Source organism: Lithobates pipiens, unplaced genomic scaffold (genome assembly GCF_037356315.1).
Source record: "Lithobates pipiens isolate NorthernLeopardFrog02 unplaced genomic scaffold, aLitPip1_a1.2 Scaffold_16, whole genome shotgun sequence".
Lineage (NCBI taxonomy): Eukaryota > Metazoa > Chordata > Amphibia > Anura > Ranidae > Lithobates > Lithobates pipiens.
In genome coordinates, this window is record NW_027507748.1 from 587,568,444 (window position 1) to 587,587,136 (window position 18,693).

The window sequence follows — 18,693 nt, forward strand, 5'->3', positions numbered from 1 at the left end:
ACCGTCCATGGCAGGAGACATTCTGTCATTGGGTCGTGTATATTCTGATCTGAGCTCATGTTTGGGGGAGGAGGAGGAGGAGCTGGAATTGTCCAATCGGCTGTCTCCACCCAGATGATGCTTTTTGAAGCAAAACGCATCGGGGACGCATGCTGATCCTCTCACTACTGCTAACATTGTTCCATACAGCGCTTGTTTTACATTGGGAGCATGTAAGTGCAATTCAATTTTCCACTCTTAGTAAACATTCCAAACGGAATCATGCTATGTGGCCCCTTTCTTTCCTTCTATCTTTTATAAATTCCTGGTGAGGTGCACTCCTCCATTTGCCCCATATTGGCTACATACAATGCTCTTGTGATTGATTGTCTGGAGTCTCCATCGCTGCTATGAATCTGGATCTAGAACCAACCTAATAAAGCCTGTTTGACTCACCAAGTGTATACCTGTGTGGTTCCACGCTTTCTGGTAAGTGGCCATTGCTTATGGTGGTGGATTCCTTTTGTCACTTCATTGCTTGGACACTTATTGACATATCTATTTTTACTTTTAAATAACCAGTCATCACCCTTGGATGTCACTACTAGTGATGGCCGAACGGTTCACCCAGCGGTCGTTTCGCGGCGAATTTCGGCTGTTCGCGATCCGCCCGATCGGCAGACTATTGCCGCCGTTCGCCCGGCGGACTTCCGTGTTTTTACTGTGTAAAAGAACTTTGACCTATGATGACACATCCATCATGGGGTACAGGACAGCCAATTGAGACATTACAGCACATGGACACTTGGACATTCCCCCTAACTTATAAATAGACCCGATCCGGCGGCCATTTTACATTCTTTCTTCTGTTACTATAGGGAGAGGTTGCTGTGTGGAGCAGGGAGAGATTGTAGTGACCCAAATCGCTAGCTATTTGGTACACAAAAGTTATTTTCAGGACTGGTATAGGTGTTAGGTGTAGTTCAGGATATAGGTTTGCTGTGCTACTGATTGTTGCAGCAGCCTGAGTGTCTTTTGTCAGTTTAGAGAAAGGGACAGGACGGTGTGTGCTGCAGGGACAGTCAGTTTAGTCAGTAGCTGTTACTATCAGGTCCACAAAAGTTCTATTCCAGTTATTGTTCCAGTAGCCTCTGTTTTGTCAGTTTATATAGGGACAGCCAGGAAGCTGTGTGTGAGGCAGTGAGGGTCAGTTTAATCAGTAGCTGTTACTATATTAGGTCCACAAAGGTTCTTTTCAGGACTGGTATCAGTGGTATGGTAATAGGCTTTTACACGTATAATATTCTTTCTTCCAAATATAGAAAGAATATTATACTTGACTGCTGCCCTTCTGCTGCCGTCTGCTAATCAGTCACACACAACCTACTTGTTCCACAAAGGTCCTTATAAGGACTGGTAATAACCTGGTGTAGGGTGCTATAGTACATAGGGTTGAGTGAGCTACAGTCTGCTATTCTATAAGGACTGGTATAGGTCCACAATACATAAGGTTGAGGTGCACTACTGCTGACCGCTGCCCTATACTGCAGCAGTCCTTCATCGGTATAGGGACTGACTTACAGTCTGCTAATCAGTCACACACAACCTACTTGTTCCACAAAGGTCCTTATAAGGACTGGTAATAACCTGGTGTAGGGTGCTATAGTACATAGCGTTGAGTGAGGTACAGTCTGCTGTTCTATAAGGACTGGTATAGGTCCACAATACATAGGGTTGAGGTGCACTACTGTTGACCGCTGCCCTATACTGCAGCAGTCCTTCATCGGTATAGGGACTGAGAGTTTTGTCACAGGGTCATTTAAAAAAATGACAGGCAGAGGAAGAGGCAGGCCCTTCTGCAGGGGTGGTAGGGGTAGGGCAGGAGCAACAGGCTTGAGCCAAAGTGGGAAGTTGCAGAAGGTGTGTTCAATTACTTTAAAGGACGCACCAGACTTGGTTGAGTGGCTCACTCAGACTTACTCTTCTGCACCCTCCTCATCCTCTCGATCTTCACCCTCTTCTTCACGCTCTGCTATGTGCACCCCCAAAGACACTACCACCAACAACACCACCACCACCACCACCACCACCACATACCTTCCGCTTGAGTCACAGGAATTATTTTCCGATCCATATCAAGACATTTCTGATGCGCAGCCACTCTTGGTATTGGATCAGGAAGAGGAGGTAGCAACAACCGCTACTCAGCAGTCTGACGACAGTACCCAGATCAGCCCAAGGAGGAGGTTGGTCCCCGGTGTTGCTGCCTACTCCGAGATCTCTACTTATAGCGGTGGGGAAGGTGACGTTGATGATAATGTGTCTAGTGATGTCACGTGGGTGCCCACAAGAGAGGAAGTGTCCAGTGTCCTGTCCGAAAGGACGTTGAGCGCAGCAGGGGGGATCGTGACCGATAAGCGTACTCGCCTAGCTCACGACAGTGTTAACTACCTCACATTTCTAAAAATGAATGAGGCATGGATCTCGGAGGAATTCAACACATGTGACCAGTAGACCATGTATATGTCGATAAACAATTTTTTTAATTGAGCACACAGACCTTCTTTCTTCATTTGGCTCACTTCCTTGTCCAAAAAAAGCACACCGTACTATATACCCGTACCCTCCTCTTTGAAGAGGTTGAGCGGTGTCATATTTCTACTGGGGCTGCTTATTATGAGGGGCCCCCACCATCCCTGTGCTGTGCTGACATCCTCCTGGGCCTGTACCTCTGCTGTGCATATTATGAGGGGCTCCCACCATCCCTGTGCTATTCTCATTATGAGGGGCTCCCACCATCCCTGTGCTATGCTTATTATGAGGGGCTCCCACCATCCCTGTACTGTGCTGACTTCCTCCTGGGGCTGCTTATTATGAGGGGCTCCCACCATCCCTGTGCTATGCTGACATCCTCCTGGGGCTGCTTATTATGAGGGGCTCCCACCATCCCTGTGCTATGCTCATTATGAGGAGCTCCCACCATCCCTGTGCTATGCTCATTATGAGGGGCTCCCACCATCCCTGTGCTATACTCATTATGAGGGGCTCCCACCTTCCCTGTGCTATGCTGACTTCCTCCTGGGGCTGCTTACGGTGCAGGTGTCAGTGCTGTATATCACGGTGCTGATGTCAGTACTCTCTATCACGGTGCTGCTGTCAGTGCTGTATATCACGGTGCTGGTGTTAGTGCTTTATGTCACCCTGCTGATGTCAGTGCTCTCTATCACGGTGTTGTTGTCAGATGACTCTATCACGGTGCAGGTGTCATTGCTGTATGTCACGCTGCTGATGTCAGTGCTCTCTATCACGGTGCTGCTGTCAGTGTTGTATTTCACGGTGCTGGTGTTAGTGCTTTATGTCACGCTGCTGATGTCAGTGCTCTCTATCACAGTGCTGGTGTTAGTGCTTTATGTCACGCTGCTGATGTCAGTGCTCTCTATCACGGTGCTGTTGTCAGATGACTCTATCACGGTGCAGGTGTCATTGCTGTATGTCACGCTGCTGATGTCAGTGCTCTCTATCACGGTGCTGGTGTCAGATGACTCTATCACGGTGCAGGTGTCATTGCTGTATGTCACGCTGCTGGTGATCATCTCCTGCACCCTCTTCTTTGCCTACCCTGACCTTCCCTCTCCTCCATTGCCAGTCCTGAATTGTCACAACAATTTCCCATATAAAAAAGGAATGCTTGTAGTTGTCGATCCCAGATTCACCTCATACATGTGTTATGTCATTTGCCATGTGGTGGGACTATGTTTGCACAGCTATTAATTGTTTTGTGGCTGCAAATTTGACCTGTAGGTTTGCAAAGTTCACCTCCCATTGAAGTCAATGGGGCCTGCCGCGAACGTTACGGTTCGCGAACTATCGGCCGCGTTCGTGGTCCGCGTTCGCGAAACGTCCCGTCGGAAGTTCGTCCATCACTAGTCACTACCTGGATTTTTGTTTCACTGAGAAATCACTTCTGAATTTTTGCTTTATTGTGGACTTTCTTTTTGAACTAATACATGTTATTTGTCACAGTATACAATTTTTAGTTACATGCCACAGTATATATTTTCAGTTATTATATATGCTATCGGTTTACTTTATCACATTTTATTTACATTTGATATCTTAGAGCTGCACTTATTTTTACACACTTCCCAATCATTGGTCTTCTCCCCATGCCAATGAGGAAGCAGGGGAGGGAGCAGAGTAAGTGGCATTTATGATCCGCCCCACTCTCTATGTGCAGTGTGAGGAGCGGAGGAAGGGGGAGGAAATCCACCGCAGCAGTGACAGTCTATGTCTGTCTGTGCCAGCACTGCTGCTCTTGTCCTGTGGCAGCGGCCGAATTTGCTGTGGGGGGTCAGCCTCTGCTACACACTCCCCCTACCAAAGAACCTTTGGTCCCCCAAAAGAGGGAAAAGAGTCCATGCCCTGCTACATGCTTTCAAAATACATAGAGAGAAAAACAGTTTATGCATGTAAGAAAACAATCTGTCAGTGCTGGCTTAGCCCTTCCTTCTCTGGGCTGGCTGCTCAGCAGTCAGCTAATTGCCAGCTCTCATCTCTCTCCACAGTTACCAGCTGTTCCTGATCATGCTCGTCTGACCTGCCTACTTAAAGCTGTCCAGCTCACTTCACCTCTGCCTTCGCCTTGGTCACATTACAAGAAACCATCTCCTGCGGTTCTGTTTAAAGACTGGCTTGCTGACATCCCTTCTGGCTCCTTATCCTGCTTTCTGTTGCTCTACTTGGATCCCTGACTTCTGGTCTGGCTGACTACTCGATCCGGTTACTGGACTCTGGCTATGCTTTGACTACGCTTTTTCTATTTACCATTTTATTTTTATTTAATAAACAAGTGTGATTTAATTGTACTTCTGTCTCAGTCTGATTCATGGTTTCTGACACAATCAACATGTGCATGAGAATCTGGCAGAGGAACCTGCCATCACTTATCATAGGGGAGAAGGTTGTCCTGCCTCCAATGCATCATTATTGGGATGGCTCACCTTGATGTACTAGGGGGTGAGTTGGGGTCGCCCTCCACCAAACCTGTAGTGGAGAGATTAAGCATGTCAAGAGTTTTTTGGGAGGCCAGAATGACCTCTTCAGATCTCTCACCCAAAACATCATAAGTCAGTCTCCTTAGTGGACGAATAACTCCCCTCTCTGTACTCTGAGCTCACATGTTATAGGCTTGCACAGCTATTTCTTCCTCCTGTACATCTGATTCTTCCTCTTCCAAAACTAGTTCTTGTTCCTCCACTACGGAAGAGTGAAAATCTTCGGAATCTCCTGCCATCAGGGAAGTGGGAGGGTCTTCCAGCGGTTGACTTTATGGTACAAATTTAGGGGCCACCGGCCTGAGGATTCTAGTGTATGTCTCCTTGGGAGAAGGGGAAAAAGAGGTAGCAGGCTTTAACATTTCAGAAAGCCACAGCCAATCTATTCCCATCTCTTCATCCTCACTGTCCTCCTCCTCTGCATTCAGGGGTACAGGCTAAGACCTAGTCACTGGACAGGATCTCTATGAGGCCATGGGGGGTAGGCTGGGAGTCTGGCTTTTGCAACACACAAACTGCTTTTGACAGGGGCAGCAGGTGATTGTGGTGTCAAGTCTTCAGTGGGCCTGTGTTTCCTTCTGGCTGGATCTGATACACTGGCAGCTGTTTACAGATGATGTAGGGCCGCAACTTTGATCAGCCAACTTGTGCTTTCCAGGGACACCCACGTTCCTCAGCAGCGCACTGTCACCAGGCTTCAATTCATGTACTTGCACCCTGCAATTCATGTACTTGCAAAGTTTTTCTTATTCTGCTGCCCATGGGCATCTGATACAACCTGAACCTTCTCATAGGCTGTTTTCAGACTTCTGCTCAAGTGGTCCACATATCCTCTGTGCAAAGTCATCGAGGTAAGGTCTAGGGACGTGCCAAAGGACAAGTCAACTGGCAGTCGAGCCTCTTGTCTGAACATCAGCCGGTAAGGGGCGTAGCCTGTGGCATCATTTGCGGTGCTGTTGTAGGCATGCACAATGGCCGCGATATGCTTACTCCAGTGTTGTTTTTGTTCAGTAAGAGTCTCTAGCAAATTTAATAGAGTTTGAATCTCTCCGGCTGAGGGTCCCCTTGAGGGTAATAGGGAGTAGTTCTTGACTTTTGGATGCCTAAATGGCTTAGGAGTCTCTTGATGAGGTTATTTTCAAAGTTACTACCTTGATCGGAGTGGGTACAATGAGGCAGACCATAATGTACAAAGAACTTTTCCACCAAGATCTTGGCCACAGTGGATGCTTGCTGGTCTTTTGTGGAAAATGACTGGGCATATCTAGTAAAGTGGTCAGTCACCACCAGGATATTTCCCTGTCCACTAAAGTCAGGCTCCAAACGCAGAAAGTCAATGCACACCAGCTCCATGGGTCCTTGACTCTGAAGATGGCCCATTGGGGAAGCTCAGTGGGACAAAGGCTTCCTCTGTATACACCTTATACAGTAATGTCAGTAGCCCTCAATTTAAGCTTGCATGTAAGGCCAGTAGAATCGGTCCCTCACTAAGTTGAATGTCCATCTCAGGCCCTAGGTGGCCATGGTTGTCATGTAGGGCAGTCAGCACCGTCTTCCTTTATGTTTCATAGGCAGGAACAGCTGCCATTTCTCTTTAGAATCATCAGAGGGGCCCCTTTGGTAGACCACTCCTTTGTGCAACTGCAACCGATGCCACTCTCTGTGCAGCAGATGATCTTCCTTCTGAGAGTCAGTAAGTATCAAATTGGGGCGTTGGCACTCCAAAGCCTTCAATACCAAGCTGCAAAGAGGGTCATCTATCTGGCTCCTTCTCAAGTCTTTCTTGCGGAGCTTGGGCAGACCTTCATCCCAAACTTGAGTAACATTACAGTAACATTTGGTGGCCACCAGCCGCTGAGACCCCAATGTCTTTGACTCTTGACCCACCTCCAGATTGATGTTCTGCTCCTTGACATAAGGCTTGTATCCCTTCAGGTGTCAGCTGAGTCCATTCTTCAGGGGAGTCTCCTGAACCATGGGGTCTTCTTGACAAAGTGTATGCATCTTTGTTCCTGAACCCCGGATGGTAATTCAGGCTGAAGGTGAATTCTGATAGGGTGGCCAACCACCTGTGATCAGTGGCATCCAACTTGGTGGTGGTGAAGATGTATGTGAGTGGGTTGTTGCAAACTCTGCACCATACATGTAATCCCTTGACTTATCAACCACTGCCCACTTCAGAGCCAGAAACTCTAGTTTTTGCATAAGATAGTTCTTCTCAGGTGGGGATTGGGGGGTGTTGTGCTCTGTCATAGGTGACAGGTGTAGCACCCTGCCTAACTCATCTAGGCTGGCATCAATATGCAATTCATATGGCATGGTTGGATCTGCATAGGCTAGGACCAGAGCAGATAGGCTCCACTTCAGCTGCTAAAAAGCCTCTTTACACTGATCAGTCCACTGTTCTTGAATCAACTTTGGAGGCTTTCTAGGCCCTCTGGCTGGTCTGACAGACTTTGTTAGGTCTGGGTCATGGTCTTCATCTTGGCTTTTCATTAGCTCACTATATGGGCAAGCTATTTTAGCGAATCCCTCAATGAATCTCTTGTAATATAGGAGAAGAATCCCAAGAATGACCAAAGCTCTGTCACACTGTTAAAGCCTCGGCCAAGAGGTGACTGCTTTCAGCTTCTGAGGGTGACCACTCCTTCGACAGACACAATATGGCCAAGGTAGTTAAACGAAGCTTGATATAACTGGCATTTCTACAAGGACAGCTTCAACCCATCATCATGGAGTCTCTTCAGGACCTCCAGACATTCCTAGTACTCTTCTAGGGTCTCGCTGAAGACGATGATATCATCTAGATACACCAACACCTCAATCAGATTCATGTCACTCACTGTCTTCTACATCAGCCTTTGGAATGTGGCTGGAGCTCCAGACAGGCCTTGAGGCATCTGGTTAAACTCAAAGAACCCCACTGGGGTAATGAAAGCTGTCTTCTCCCGGTCTTCAGCATGCATGGGAATTTGATAGTGTCTACTCTTCAAATCCAGCACACTGAACCACTTCGCCCCTGAGAGGCTCTACAGAGCTTATTCTATCCTTGGGTTGGTATACTGGTCTGGGATGGACTTTTGGTTCAGCATCCGATAATTGACGCACAACCTCAGGGAACTATTCTTCTTTCGCACCACCACTATCAGGGAAGCATATGGACTCCTGGACTCTCAGATAATACCTGCTCTCTTCAACAATTCTGCCAGCTGTTCGTTCAGGTTTTCCAAGTCCCCTAAAGGAATCTGTCAGACTGTTTCCCTGAATGTCTTCTTGAAGGCAAATCAGGTGTTGGGTACTTTTTGCACATCAAACCCACTCTTGGAGAATGCATCTTGCCATCTCAAGAGTCTTGGACCTTTCCTTTTTAGATGAGTGATCTTCAGGTAGAACTTCTTGACAAGGGTTTCATCCTTTGGTCCCCCACACCAAATCAGACAGTGAGACTGGGGTGGCTGGATTCACTTGCCCTATCAACATCTGAGCCAGCATCTTCACAGGTGAGGCCGTAATGTTGCAGACACTAACCGGAATCTTCCCGTGACTTTGCTGCAATGCTTTGATCAATATTACTTCTGGAATTATCTCCACCCCGTGTCTTCTCTCTGGCAGTCAGCTTCAAGGACAATGAAAGGGTCTGGTTGCTTCCAGCTGAGCTAGACTGAAGTTCGTAAACATGCCACCTCACTGGGCTGAATTCCTTCTCACACTGGTCCAGGCACCATATCCTTAGCTGGGACCTTCTGCTCTTGCACCAGGCACTGGTAAGCTTGTCCTAGCATGGGGTATATACCTGTGGTTGAGATATCAGGCTCCATCATAAGAGGGTCAACAGCCTTCTGATCAGATCAGTGTTGGTTCCTATGATCAGGGAACTTTTGTGGGCCCCTGGTGGGCGAGGACAGACCACTGCCAATGGGATGAACGCCTTTGTCTTTCCGAATCAAAGGTCAGCTTAACTGGCAGTAAGCCGTCATAGGGGAAATTTCGGGTCCAATGCCCCATATCCCTAACTCCGCCAACTTCTGCAACAGCAGGTGTTTAAGATGCTTATCTTAGAAGTTTCAGAAGAGTAGGGTCACTTGTGCTCCTGTATCCAGGACGGCTTTGGTGTAGATTCCTTCTACTTGGATGGGCACGACAGGAGAAGGTCCCACAAGCTTGGCAGGGAACTTGCAAGAAGTGGTAGCCTTAGCCTGTCCTGTGGCCTTTATCCTTGCTCCTTTCTTGTGGGGATTCTGATCTGCGCTTAAGTCCCCGTTGAGCTCTGGGGGTTTGGTGTGCACTGACTTTCCAACGCTGGGCAGTGTGGGTCAAGGGGATCTGGACACTGGGTCGCTCAGAGACAACAACGGGAGCCTCCTGGGAGGGTTTGGACTTCCGCTATGGTCTTCTTGTGTTGTGGTTTTTGGAGCTAGCTACTGTAGATGGGCACCTGGTTGGCTACTACACCGGGGCCCTCTGAAGTTTCCTGACAGCTTTGGACGCTGGGCTTCAGGCTTCAACGGACTTGGACACACCTGTCGATAATGTTCCACTCCTCCACAGTTGAAGTAGACTCCTTGGTTTTTTGACTTCTCGCCATGGGCCGAGCGGGTGGGGCCAGAGGTATAGTAGGCCCTGTGACACTCTCATCGGGCGACTTGGTGATTTTCGCTGCTCGCAGATTCATTATCTCCATCATCTGTGCCATCTGAGACTTGAGGACGACTATCTCTGATTTGAGCTCCATTGCCCCCACGATATAACGTCAGTTAGAGGTGCAGACACTGGACAGACTGCAACTCGTTTGTCATAACACATGGCTTCTTCCTCCACTTTGATGAGCGCGGGGTATTTTATGACATAACATCTGCTGAGGTCTTCTTACTAGGAACAAACGATCTGTCTCCTCTCCCCTGTCAGAACACAAATCCCCATTCTGGTTCCACCGTTGCTGGAGATAGAACCGGAAGCTGGGACTCGTATGTTTTGTATCGCTACGTCATCAGGAAACGTCCTCATCTCAGCATGAGAAGGGCCCAGCACGGCTCCAACCGACCACATATGCAATATCATCTAGTGCAGGCATACAGGAACTTAGCAATGTAAGCAGGCATTTTGTTTTTACCATTTATTGTTTTAATAAACCAAGAAATATTATGCTATTTGGGTCCACTCTCTTACTGAAAATATAATGAACAGAAGGGGCAAGTCTTTATCTTGTGTATGTCCTTGCAGCACCAGCTACTCTGGGAGTAAATGGAGGGTGATTTATGCAGGTCTTGGGTTCAAAAAAGGTTAACCAAGCACCCACACCCCACTACTGTTTCTATAGACTTTCACAGCAACTGTGTTTGAATATCTACATTGGTTGTGCTCTGGAAATGGTCTACAGTCATTAATCTACATACTTCATGGAGCTTACCTTTGGACCTATCACTACACTTAGTCCTCAATTGACATTTAGCCTATCCCCTTTAGAAATTGAATCCAAATTCTAGGTATCCAATTTCAATGCAATATCAATCTAATTGATATTGTGTGGGGCCCCTAAGTTTGGTGCCTTGATGTGACAGCATTGTCATTTTTTCACTGTTTTGCATGTATGTTTTTTATTGATGGGTTTTGATAGGGTAATATTCCTCACATGTATTATGTTACATTTACTGTAATTTTAACACATCTTTTGATACAACAATAATGTTTAAAATTTATTACGCTATACCTTGGTTGATTCTCCTTAAGAGCTTTTCAGGGGGCCCCACTTGGCCCCATCCTCTATCATTTTTTGTCCAAGTTAATTCTGACCTTCTTTTTGGGTAAAGAGGTCATGGCTCTCCGGTGAGCAGATATTTTACAAGAGCACTTTGTGTGTTGTTGGATGTTTGCAAGCGGTGGAGGATATCTACACATATTGATTTACCAACCACATTTTAATTTTTTTTGAACAATCACAGATGAATACTTTTTTTTATTTATAATACTGAGTGTTATATATATTTAAATTTCTGTATATTTAAGTTGACATATATTTTGGCATCTGTTCACAAATTGATATATGTAGGAATATTTCTAGTTAGTAGTCTAGCATTAGAGGCTAGCATTCAGTCCTCTCAAAAAGCCTCTGTCCCACCTAGGTCTGTCATAAACACCAATGATGGGGCCCAATGACACCAATGATTGGCCACAATTCCTCCCAATAACACCAATGATGGGGATTGTTTATTCCCACTGATACTGGACATTTTGTATTCCCAATGGCTACAGTCTGAGACCTGTCATAGAGTCCTTGGAAAGGAGAGCAATTGTGGTGCCTGCAGTGTGGTAAAGCTGTTCATGCTGGAGTTTGGAGATATCCTTAGCATCTATTATGCTTACCTGCCCATTTTGATCTGCATTCTAGTAAGAGTAATAAATGAGAGCACGGCGGTGTGATGTGTTGATACATACACTGAAGTTGGTGCAAGGGTCTTGTCTATTCATTCACCATCTTCCTTGGATTCCATCTACTTTCTTAAGTATATTGGATTGCCAAAAATAACTATTGTTTGTATTGCTATTATAACGCTGATGTTATTAAAGAGGAAGTAAACCCTGATGGGTTTACTTCCTCTTTGATTCCCTGCAAAGGTAAAGCAGAATGGACTACTATGCATCGCATAGTAGTCCATTATGTGTCACTTATCTGACACAGGAGCCAGCGAAGTCACCGCTGTCCTCTGTAGTTCCGAGCGTCCATCTTCTCGGGGGGTCTCGCTGCTCCGGCGCTGTGATTCGCTTGAGCAGCAATGACATCACTCCCGCTCATGCACATGGGAGCTGACACTCGCGGCATATCGCAGCGATTTGCGGCTTACCCAGTGCGCCTGCGCGCCGCTGACAGCGGTGGCTGTCTTCAGGTAAATATCTCCTAAACGGTATAGGCTTAGGAGATATTTCTTGGACCTACAGGTAAGCCTTAATCTAGGCTTATGTGTAGGTCAAAGTGGTTTGTAAGGGTTTACAACCACTTTAAATGATGCAACCATGATTGCAGATCTCCTTTAACACATTAATATATCCATGTATCTCACCGTTTCTTTAATACAGATGTTGCAGTTTTATCTCCATTCCTGTGTGATTGCACATCCTCTGTAATGGCTTCATCAAGAAGGGTCCCTAAATGATTGCTTACATCCTCCACAATGTCTGCTTTCACACCCTAGAAAAGAGAAATTGTAAACCATTAATGTAGATTTGGATTTAAAATATGAAGATTTGATAGATTATAGGGAAAATTGAGAAATATCAATTGTGCTGAAACAGTTACCTAAAAATAAGTACCTTTCTCTACTTCCAAGTATGTGAGTGTACCTAGACACTGATACCTTCTACTGATAGTCTCAGGAGATTTGGAGAGAGATTTGATGTCACTGCTGTGCAGCCCACCATTTTTTTTGCTGACGGGTCTAACACAAGGAAGTGAAAGCCCGGCCTCTAGCAAAAAATGCTGCCTCTGCACAGAGACACAATGCAGAACAGAGCTTCCAAGTACGTTTCTTGAAAAGCTTACTTGTCCAAGAAGGAGCAGTGTGGTGTACTGCAATGTCATGCTTCTGGCTTCCAGCCGCATTGGAAAGTGGCTATGACAGACACCATTCCCAGTATTATGCCTCTACCCCTTCCTATGGTTTGCCATTTAAAAATCAGTCTGTGCTGATGCCTTGGCCGTGGTTTGTGACTGGCAAAGCATAAGGAGGGAGTGGAATCGAAGAACCAGAACTGGTGTCTTTCAGAGACACCTTTCTGATGCAGCTGGGAGCTGTAACCACGAAGTTGCAGTACTCTGCAAAAAAATATATACAGAGCATATTATACCATATATTGTGGTGCAATGTACACATTTATGCATTGAGGTGCCTACTGCAGTGCATTGTGCAAAATGTTCAATGCGCTGTGAAAAACGTTGTTAAACTGTATGTAGATGTATTTCTTTTTGTATGCGTTATCCAATGCAGCCAACATCTTTTGATATCATACTAACTCTTCTGCCATGTACTCACATTCCTAAGACCATGATAAAAAACTAGCCTGCCTAAGTACTGCTAAAGTTACTCTCGTTAATGTGATACTTACTGTATGTAAGCATGTTTATAAAAAAATCTCAAATGTGCTGAATAAACAGAACAGTTACTTGGAAAAATTCTGGGAACATCTTTAGTGTATGTTGCCTACTGCAGTATTTCATTTGGAACCACTGATCGATGTTAGGATAAGAGTTAACATCTATACAATTTCCAAGACAATATGGCGAGCTTGCAACCAGAAAAGGAAATTATAGGGGGCAATGGGAATCCAAAACCAGCGTGTGGACGGGGTCTACCATGTCTGTGCACATGGGAGTACCTTTGCCTGTGTACACAATCATCAGTGGCCGCGACAAGCCAGCGTCACATTGGTGTGAAAATCATCATTTTGGTAGTACCCCTGCTTAGGGATGAGCCATACACCATGTGCAGTAATAAATGTACAGAGTTCCTCTGCAAAGTGTCTTGTCCCATGCCACTACCCACCTTGCTTGTCAAATATTGCATTTAGGAGGGACAGTTCTGAGCCCATGCCCACTCCACCAGTTTAGCGTACCTCTGCCACCTCACTCCCAGTGACAGAATGGGTCCCCGCCAAGAACTAATGTGGACTCTATACATGCTCTAGATAATAACTTCTCTACCATACCATGCGGCCTGGTACATGAGGTCTCTGTACCATGAGTTTGGTTCCAGTTGCTTTGGGGAACTGACAGCTAGGGGGAAGCGGCCAGAACACCCCCCCCCCCCCCCCACTACCAAAGGACTTGTCACTCATGCCAGGTACACACTTCTGACCAGCTGCTATTCACTCTTCACTAGTTCCTGGTTACTCATAGTAACTCCATTCCTCCTCCGACTTGTCTTGCCAAGTTAACCTTTATGACTTTTTCTGTGACCTTTTTAAAGCCTTTAAACCTATGTTTATGCTGTAACCTTACAGCAGTAAGGTAAGGGGACACCCATCTACTTACTGAATGGAGTAAAGGAAAAGAGAATCACCTCTTCTTTATTTCCGCACTACCTAGGAGCACTAGCACTTTACCTGGGATACCTCTGGTCATTTGCAGTTTGCACATTTTCTTTATATGGATTGCACAGACACTTTGTATATTGCATTTATTGTGAAGCTTACACACTGTTTGCAATTATTGTACGGACATTATTCGTATCTGGCACGTGCAGTTTTTATATAATATTTTCTGGATCATCACATGATATGCACTTTATATGGCAATAGCCTGTATGGGAATTTTTTAAGATCTTATAATTATGTTTTTATACCTGTTATAGCTCTGTATAATTATTCACTGGTATATGTCACATTTAATTCAAATTTTATTAGAAGGAGTTTATATTACAGGATAGAATATGATTGGATTACTGCTTAATAGTATATTCACAGGTTTATGTCACATTGATCTGAAATTGTCTCTACCTTGTATCACCATACTCACCCCTCCTCCTCTCCCCTCTTTTCCTCCACCCTCTTTTCCCCTTATCTAATCCTACCATCCCCCCTTTCCTTCTTGTCTTTTTCTCCCTCTCTTACATTGCGCAGCACTACCCCATATAAATATTTCTGTGATTCTGGGTTTGAATAACCATTTTTTAGTGCATGCAGCAATATTTCATTCTATTCATCTAATTGGTTGGCGCAGAGATATCCTTATCAATCTAAGGTAAAATATATATATTTTTTAAATGATTAAAGACAGATGCAGACACTGACAAGCCTTTGCCACTGCCCCTACATTTCTACATTGAGCCTACCAGATAACAGGAAATCTTTGTTTTCTGTCAGGAAAACCAAGGACATGGAAATGGAGTTCTTACATAAGAAAATTGGGGAAAACAAGACATTGAGATATATTTCCTTCTAGATGGACCCAGTAATCAAGGGTTCACCTACATACAGTAGAGCAGTAGATGTATGTAAGGTGTTATTAGACAAAGTTATACACATTATTGTTGTACCATGTTTTTACCGTAATGGCCCCCAATTCTGTGCAGGAGTTATTGCAGAGAGCCAAACAAAACATCTGTCTAATGCATGGATCACAAAATATAAATTTGCATCATTATCAGCTGGATCTTGGTTTTATACTGCGGATGTTAAAATTCATGCTGGATATGCAGTTGTCACTCAGGAGGACAATGTAAGGTTGATTTACTAAAAGTGGAGAGTGCAAAATCTGGTGAAGCTGTGCATGGTAGCCCATCAGCTTCTAATTTCTGATTGTTCAATTAAGCTTTGACAAAAAAAAAACTAAGAGGTGATTGGTTTCTATGCAGAGAAGCACCAGGTTTTGTATGCTTCAGTTTTAGTTAATAAGCCCCTATGTATTCAGTCATTGGATGCTGCTGATGCTACTCAAGAAGCCTTAGAGAAAGCCTGTGAGCTATCAAAAGACAAAAGAGTAATAACTTACAGAGATGTGTTTTTGAGTGGTGAATGATTTTGGTCCCATTTGGGGGGCTTACATTTTTAATACATTAGCAGGTAAACCAATCAAGCATGCCAAGTTAATTACATCCCAGTATTTCAAATTTTAAGGAATTGGTTGGTTTTACAGGATCTACAATGAGAGTAATTTTAAAAAGGAACATCAGAAAGATATACATGAAGGTAAAGCATTGCTGTGTGAGAGGAAAAAAACAAATTATACACCCAGATGATAAAGGGGGAGGGACTGTGCAGTTAAAGAAACAGGATTATTTGGATGAGATGGAGAATCATCTATCTGACAGGGATACATACATTATCCTAAAGAGGGATCCCACCAGTGCATATAAAAGATTACTAAATAATATGATTCAGGAAGGATATAGAAAGGGAATTATCAAAAAAAAAAAAAAAACGCAAGAATTTTTAATACCACTGGCTCCCGGAATACCTATTTATTGCATACCAAAAAAAAAAAGCATAAAATCCTATCCACCCACTGGGTCACCCTATAGTTAGTGGCATAGATTTCCTCCCCTCACGAATAGGGAAGATTGTGGACCAAGTTCTTCAACTCTTGGTAACCAAAACTCCAGCCTTCTTGAAAGACTCCATGCAAATTATTAATGAAATTTTATAATGGAATATAGGGGAGGATGTACTGCTGGTGACGGCAGACGTCTTCCCCTTATACACCATTATCCGACATAAGTTGGGATACCAAGTGGCAAAATATATTAGGGAGCACTCTTTAAAAACTTCCACCTTGGATTTTATCTTGAGGCTATTACAATTCGCTATGGAGCATAATTATTTTTACTATGGAGGAGAATATTATCTACAATGTACAGGGGTGGCAATGGGGGCAAAATTTGCACCAAGCCTTGCTAATGTTTTTATGTCTTTATGGGAGAATGACATTCTTTTCTCCCTAAATGAGTCCCACCTCCTGTTTTGGTGTCGACTATATAGATGACACCTTTTTCTTATGTGCAGTCTTGCTACAACTAACAACAGCAAGCAAAGAGAACATTTAATATTGCCAGGAAAGGTTGTCTTAGGACACTGAACTTCACAAGGTACACAACACTGAGGACAGAATAAGGCTGGATTCACACTACAGCGATTTGAATCGCGGGCAGATTTGCAGCGCATCTTCCTCAGATTTGAAAGCACTAATGTGTGAATGACAAATCGCAGAACTCGCATTTGAGATGCCATTTATTTTAAGGACACCTCAAATCGAGGTGCGGGTCTGCCGGGATTGTGGCGCGATAAAATGCGCTGCGATTGAGGGAAGCATGTAGCCCAAAAGAAGCTCCTGGACTTAAGCGGATTGTCGGGATTGCAGCGCATTTTATCGAGTGGTAATCGTGGCAGACCCACCCCGCGATTTGGGGTGTCATTCAAATGAATGGCATTTTAAATTGCGAGTTACGTGATTTGTCATTCACACATCAGTGCTTTTAAATCGTGGGCAGATTCTCAGCAAATCTGCCCGCGATTCAAAAGGCTGTACTGTGACTGCAGCCTAAAGGTAATCTAAGGAAAATAAATAAAAAATTTAAAAAGATAAAAGACAGATGCAGACACTGACAAGCCACTGCTATATTATGTTGTGACATCAGGAAAATATGGAAGACGGAAACAAACGGCTTGCCGTGCAGTCTAGCTACAACTAATAACAGCAAGCAAAGAGAACATTTAATATTGCCAGGAAAGGTTGTCTTAGGACACTGAACTTCCAAGGTACACAACACTGAGGACAGAGTAAGGGAGGAGTCACACTACAGTGCTTTGAATCAACAAGCCTTTGCCACTGCTTCTATATTTCTACATTGAGCCTACCAAGATAACAGGAAATATTTATGTTTTCTTTCAGGAAATCCAAGGACGTGGAAATGGAGTTCTTACATAAGAACATAGGGGAAAACAAGACATTGAGATATATTTCCTTCTAGATGGACCCAGTAATCAAGGGTTTACCTACATACAGTAGAGCAGTAGATGTATGTAAGGTGTTATTAGACAAAGTTATACACATTATTTTGGACCATATTTTTACCTTAATGGCCCCCAATTCTGTGCAGGAGTTATTGCAAAGAGCCAAACAAAACATCTGTCTAACGCATGGATCACAATATACAAATTTGCATTGTTATCAGCTACAAATCTAACAATCAAAAAGTTTATCATTTGAATCCAGCCACCCTACTGCCTGTATTAGAGAAGGCTGGTGGCAGAGGTGAGGTATAAGACTGTGTTGAGTTAAAGCAGAGCTCCAGCGCCCCCCCCCCCCCCCCCCCCAAAAAAAAAATGAAAAGTCATCAGCTACAAATATTGTAATACAAGTATTAGGACACTTACATGTCCAGCGATCCCGTAATGTCTATATATATATATATATATATATATATATAGACACACATCCACAAACAGACACATACACACTCTTATAAATTTATGTACACAAACATTTAATAATTTATAAAAACATGGATGGTGTCAGTAGGTACAATGGATGGTGTCAGTAGAGTAGTTGATTGGGTCAGTAGGGCAGTGGATGGTGTCAGTAGGGCAGTGGATGGTGCCAGTAGAGCAGTGGATGGTGCCAGTAGAGCAGTGGATGGTGCCAGTAGAGCAGTGGATGATGTCAGTAGGGCAGTAGGGCCTGAGCAGTAGGGGGAATCTGCACCTCACTGGGCAATTAGGGTGTGCCAAGGCACACCTGTCACACCCCCTGCACACACCTATGCAGCTGCTATAAGCTCAGTGCAGGACATACCCCTTAAAAGCTTAGATCTTTGTCTTTTTGTCACTGGATCTTGGTTTTATACTGCAGATGTTAAAATTCATGCTGGATATGCAGTTGTCACTCAGGAGGACAATGTAAGGTTTGATTTACTAAAAGTGGAGAGTGCAAAATCTGGTGCAGCTGTGCATGGTAGCCAATCAGCGTCTAATTTCTGATTGTTCAATTAAGCTTTGGCAAAAAAACCTAAGAGGTGATTGGTTTCTATGCAGAGAAGCACCAGATTTTGCACACTTCAGTTTTAGTAAATAAACCCCAATGTATTCAGTCGGTGGATGCTGCTGCCTCAGCTCAAGAAGCCTTAGTGAAAGCCTGTTAGCTATCAACAGACAGAAGAGTAATAATTTACAGGAT

The 18,693-nt window shown here is 44.4% G+C and overlaps 1 protein-coding gene across 1 annotated transcript in view; it reads right to left on the minus strand.

Annotated features, from left to right (window-relative positions):
- Nucleotides 1–18,693, minus strand: part of LOC143983792 (sterol O-acyltransferase 2-like) — a 287,433-nt gene that overhangs the window by 156,916 nt on the left and 111,824 nt on the right. The window contains exon 3 of the mRNA XM_077483879.1: nt 12,089–12,216. Within this exon, the coding sequence (XP_077340005.1) occupies nt 12,089–12,216 (128 nt within the window). The remainder of the gene's footprint in view (nt 1–12,088; nt 12,217–18,693) is intronic.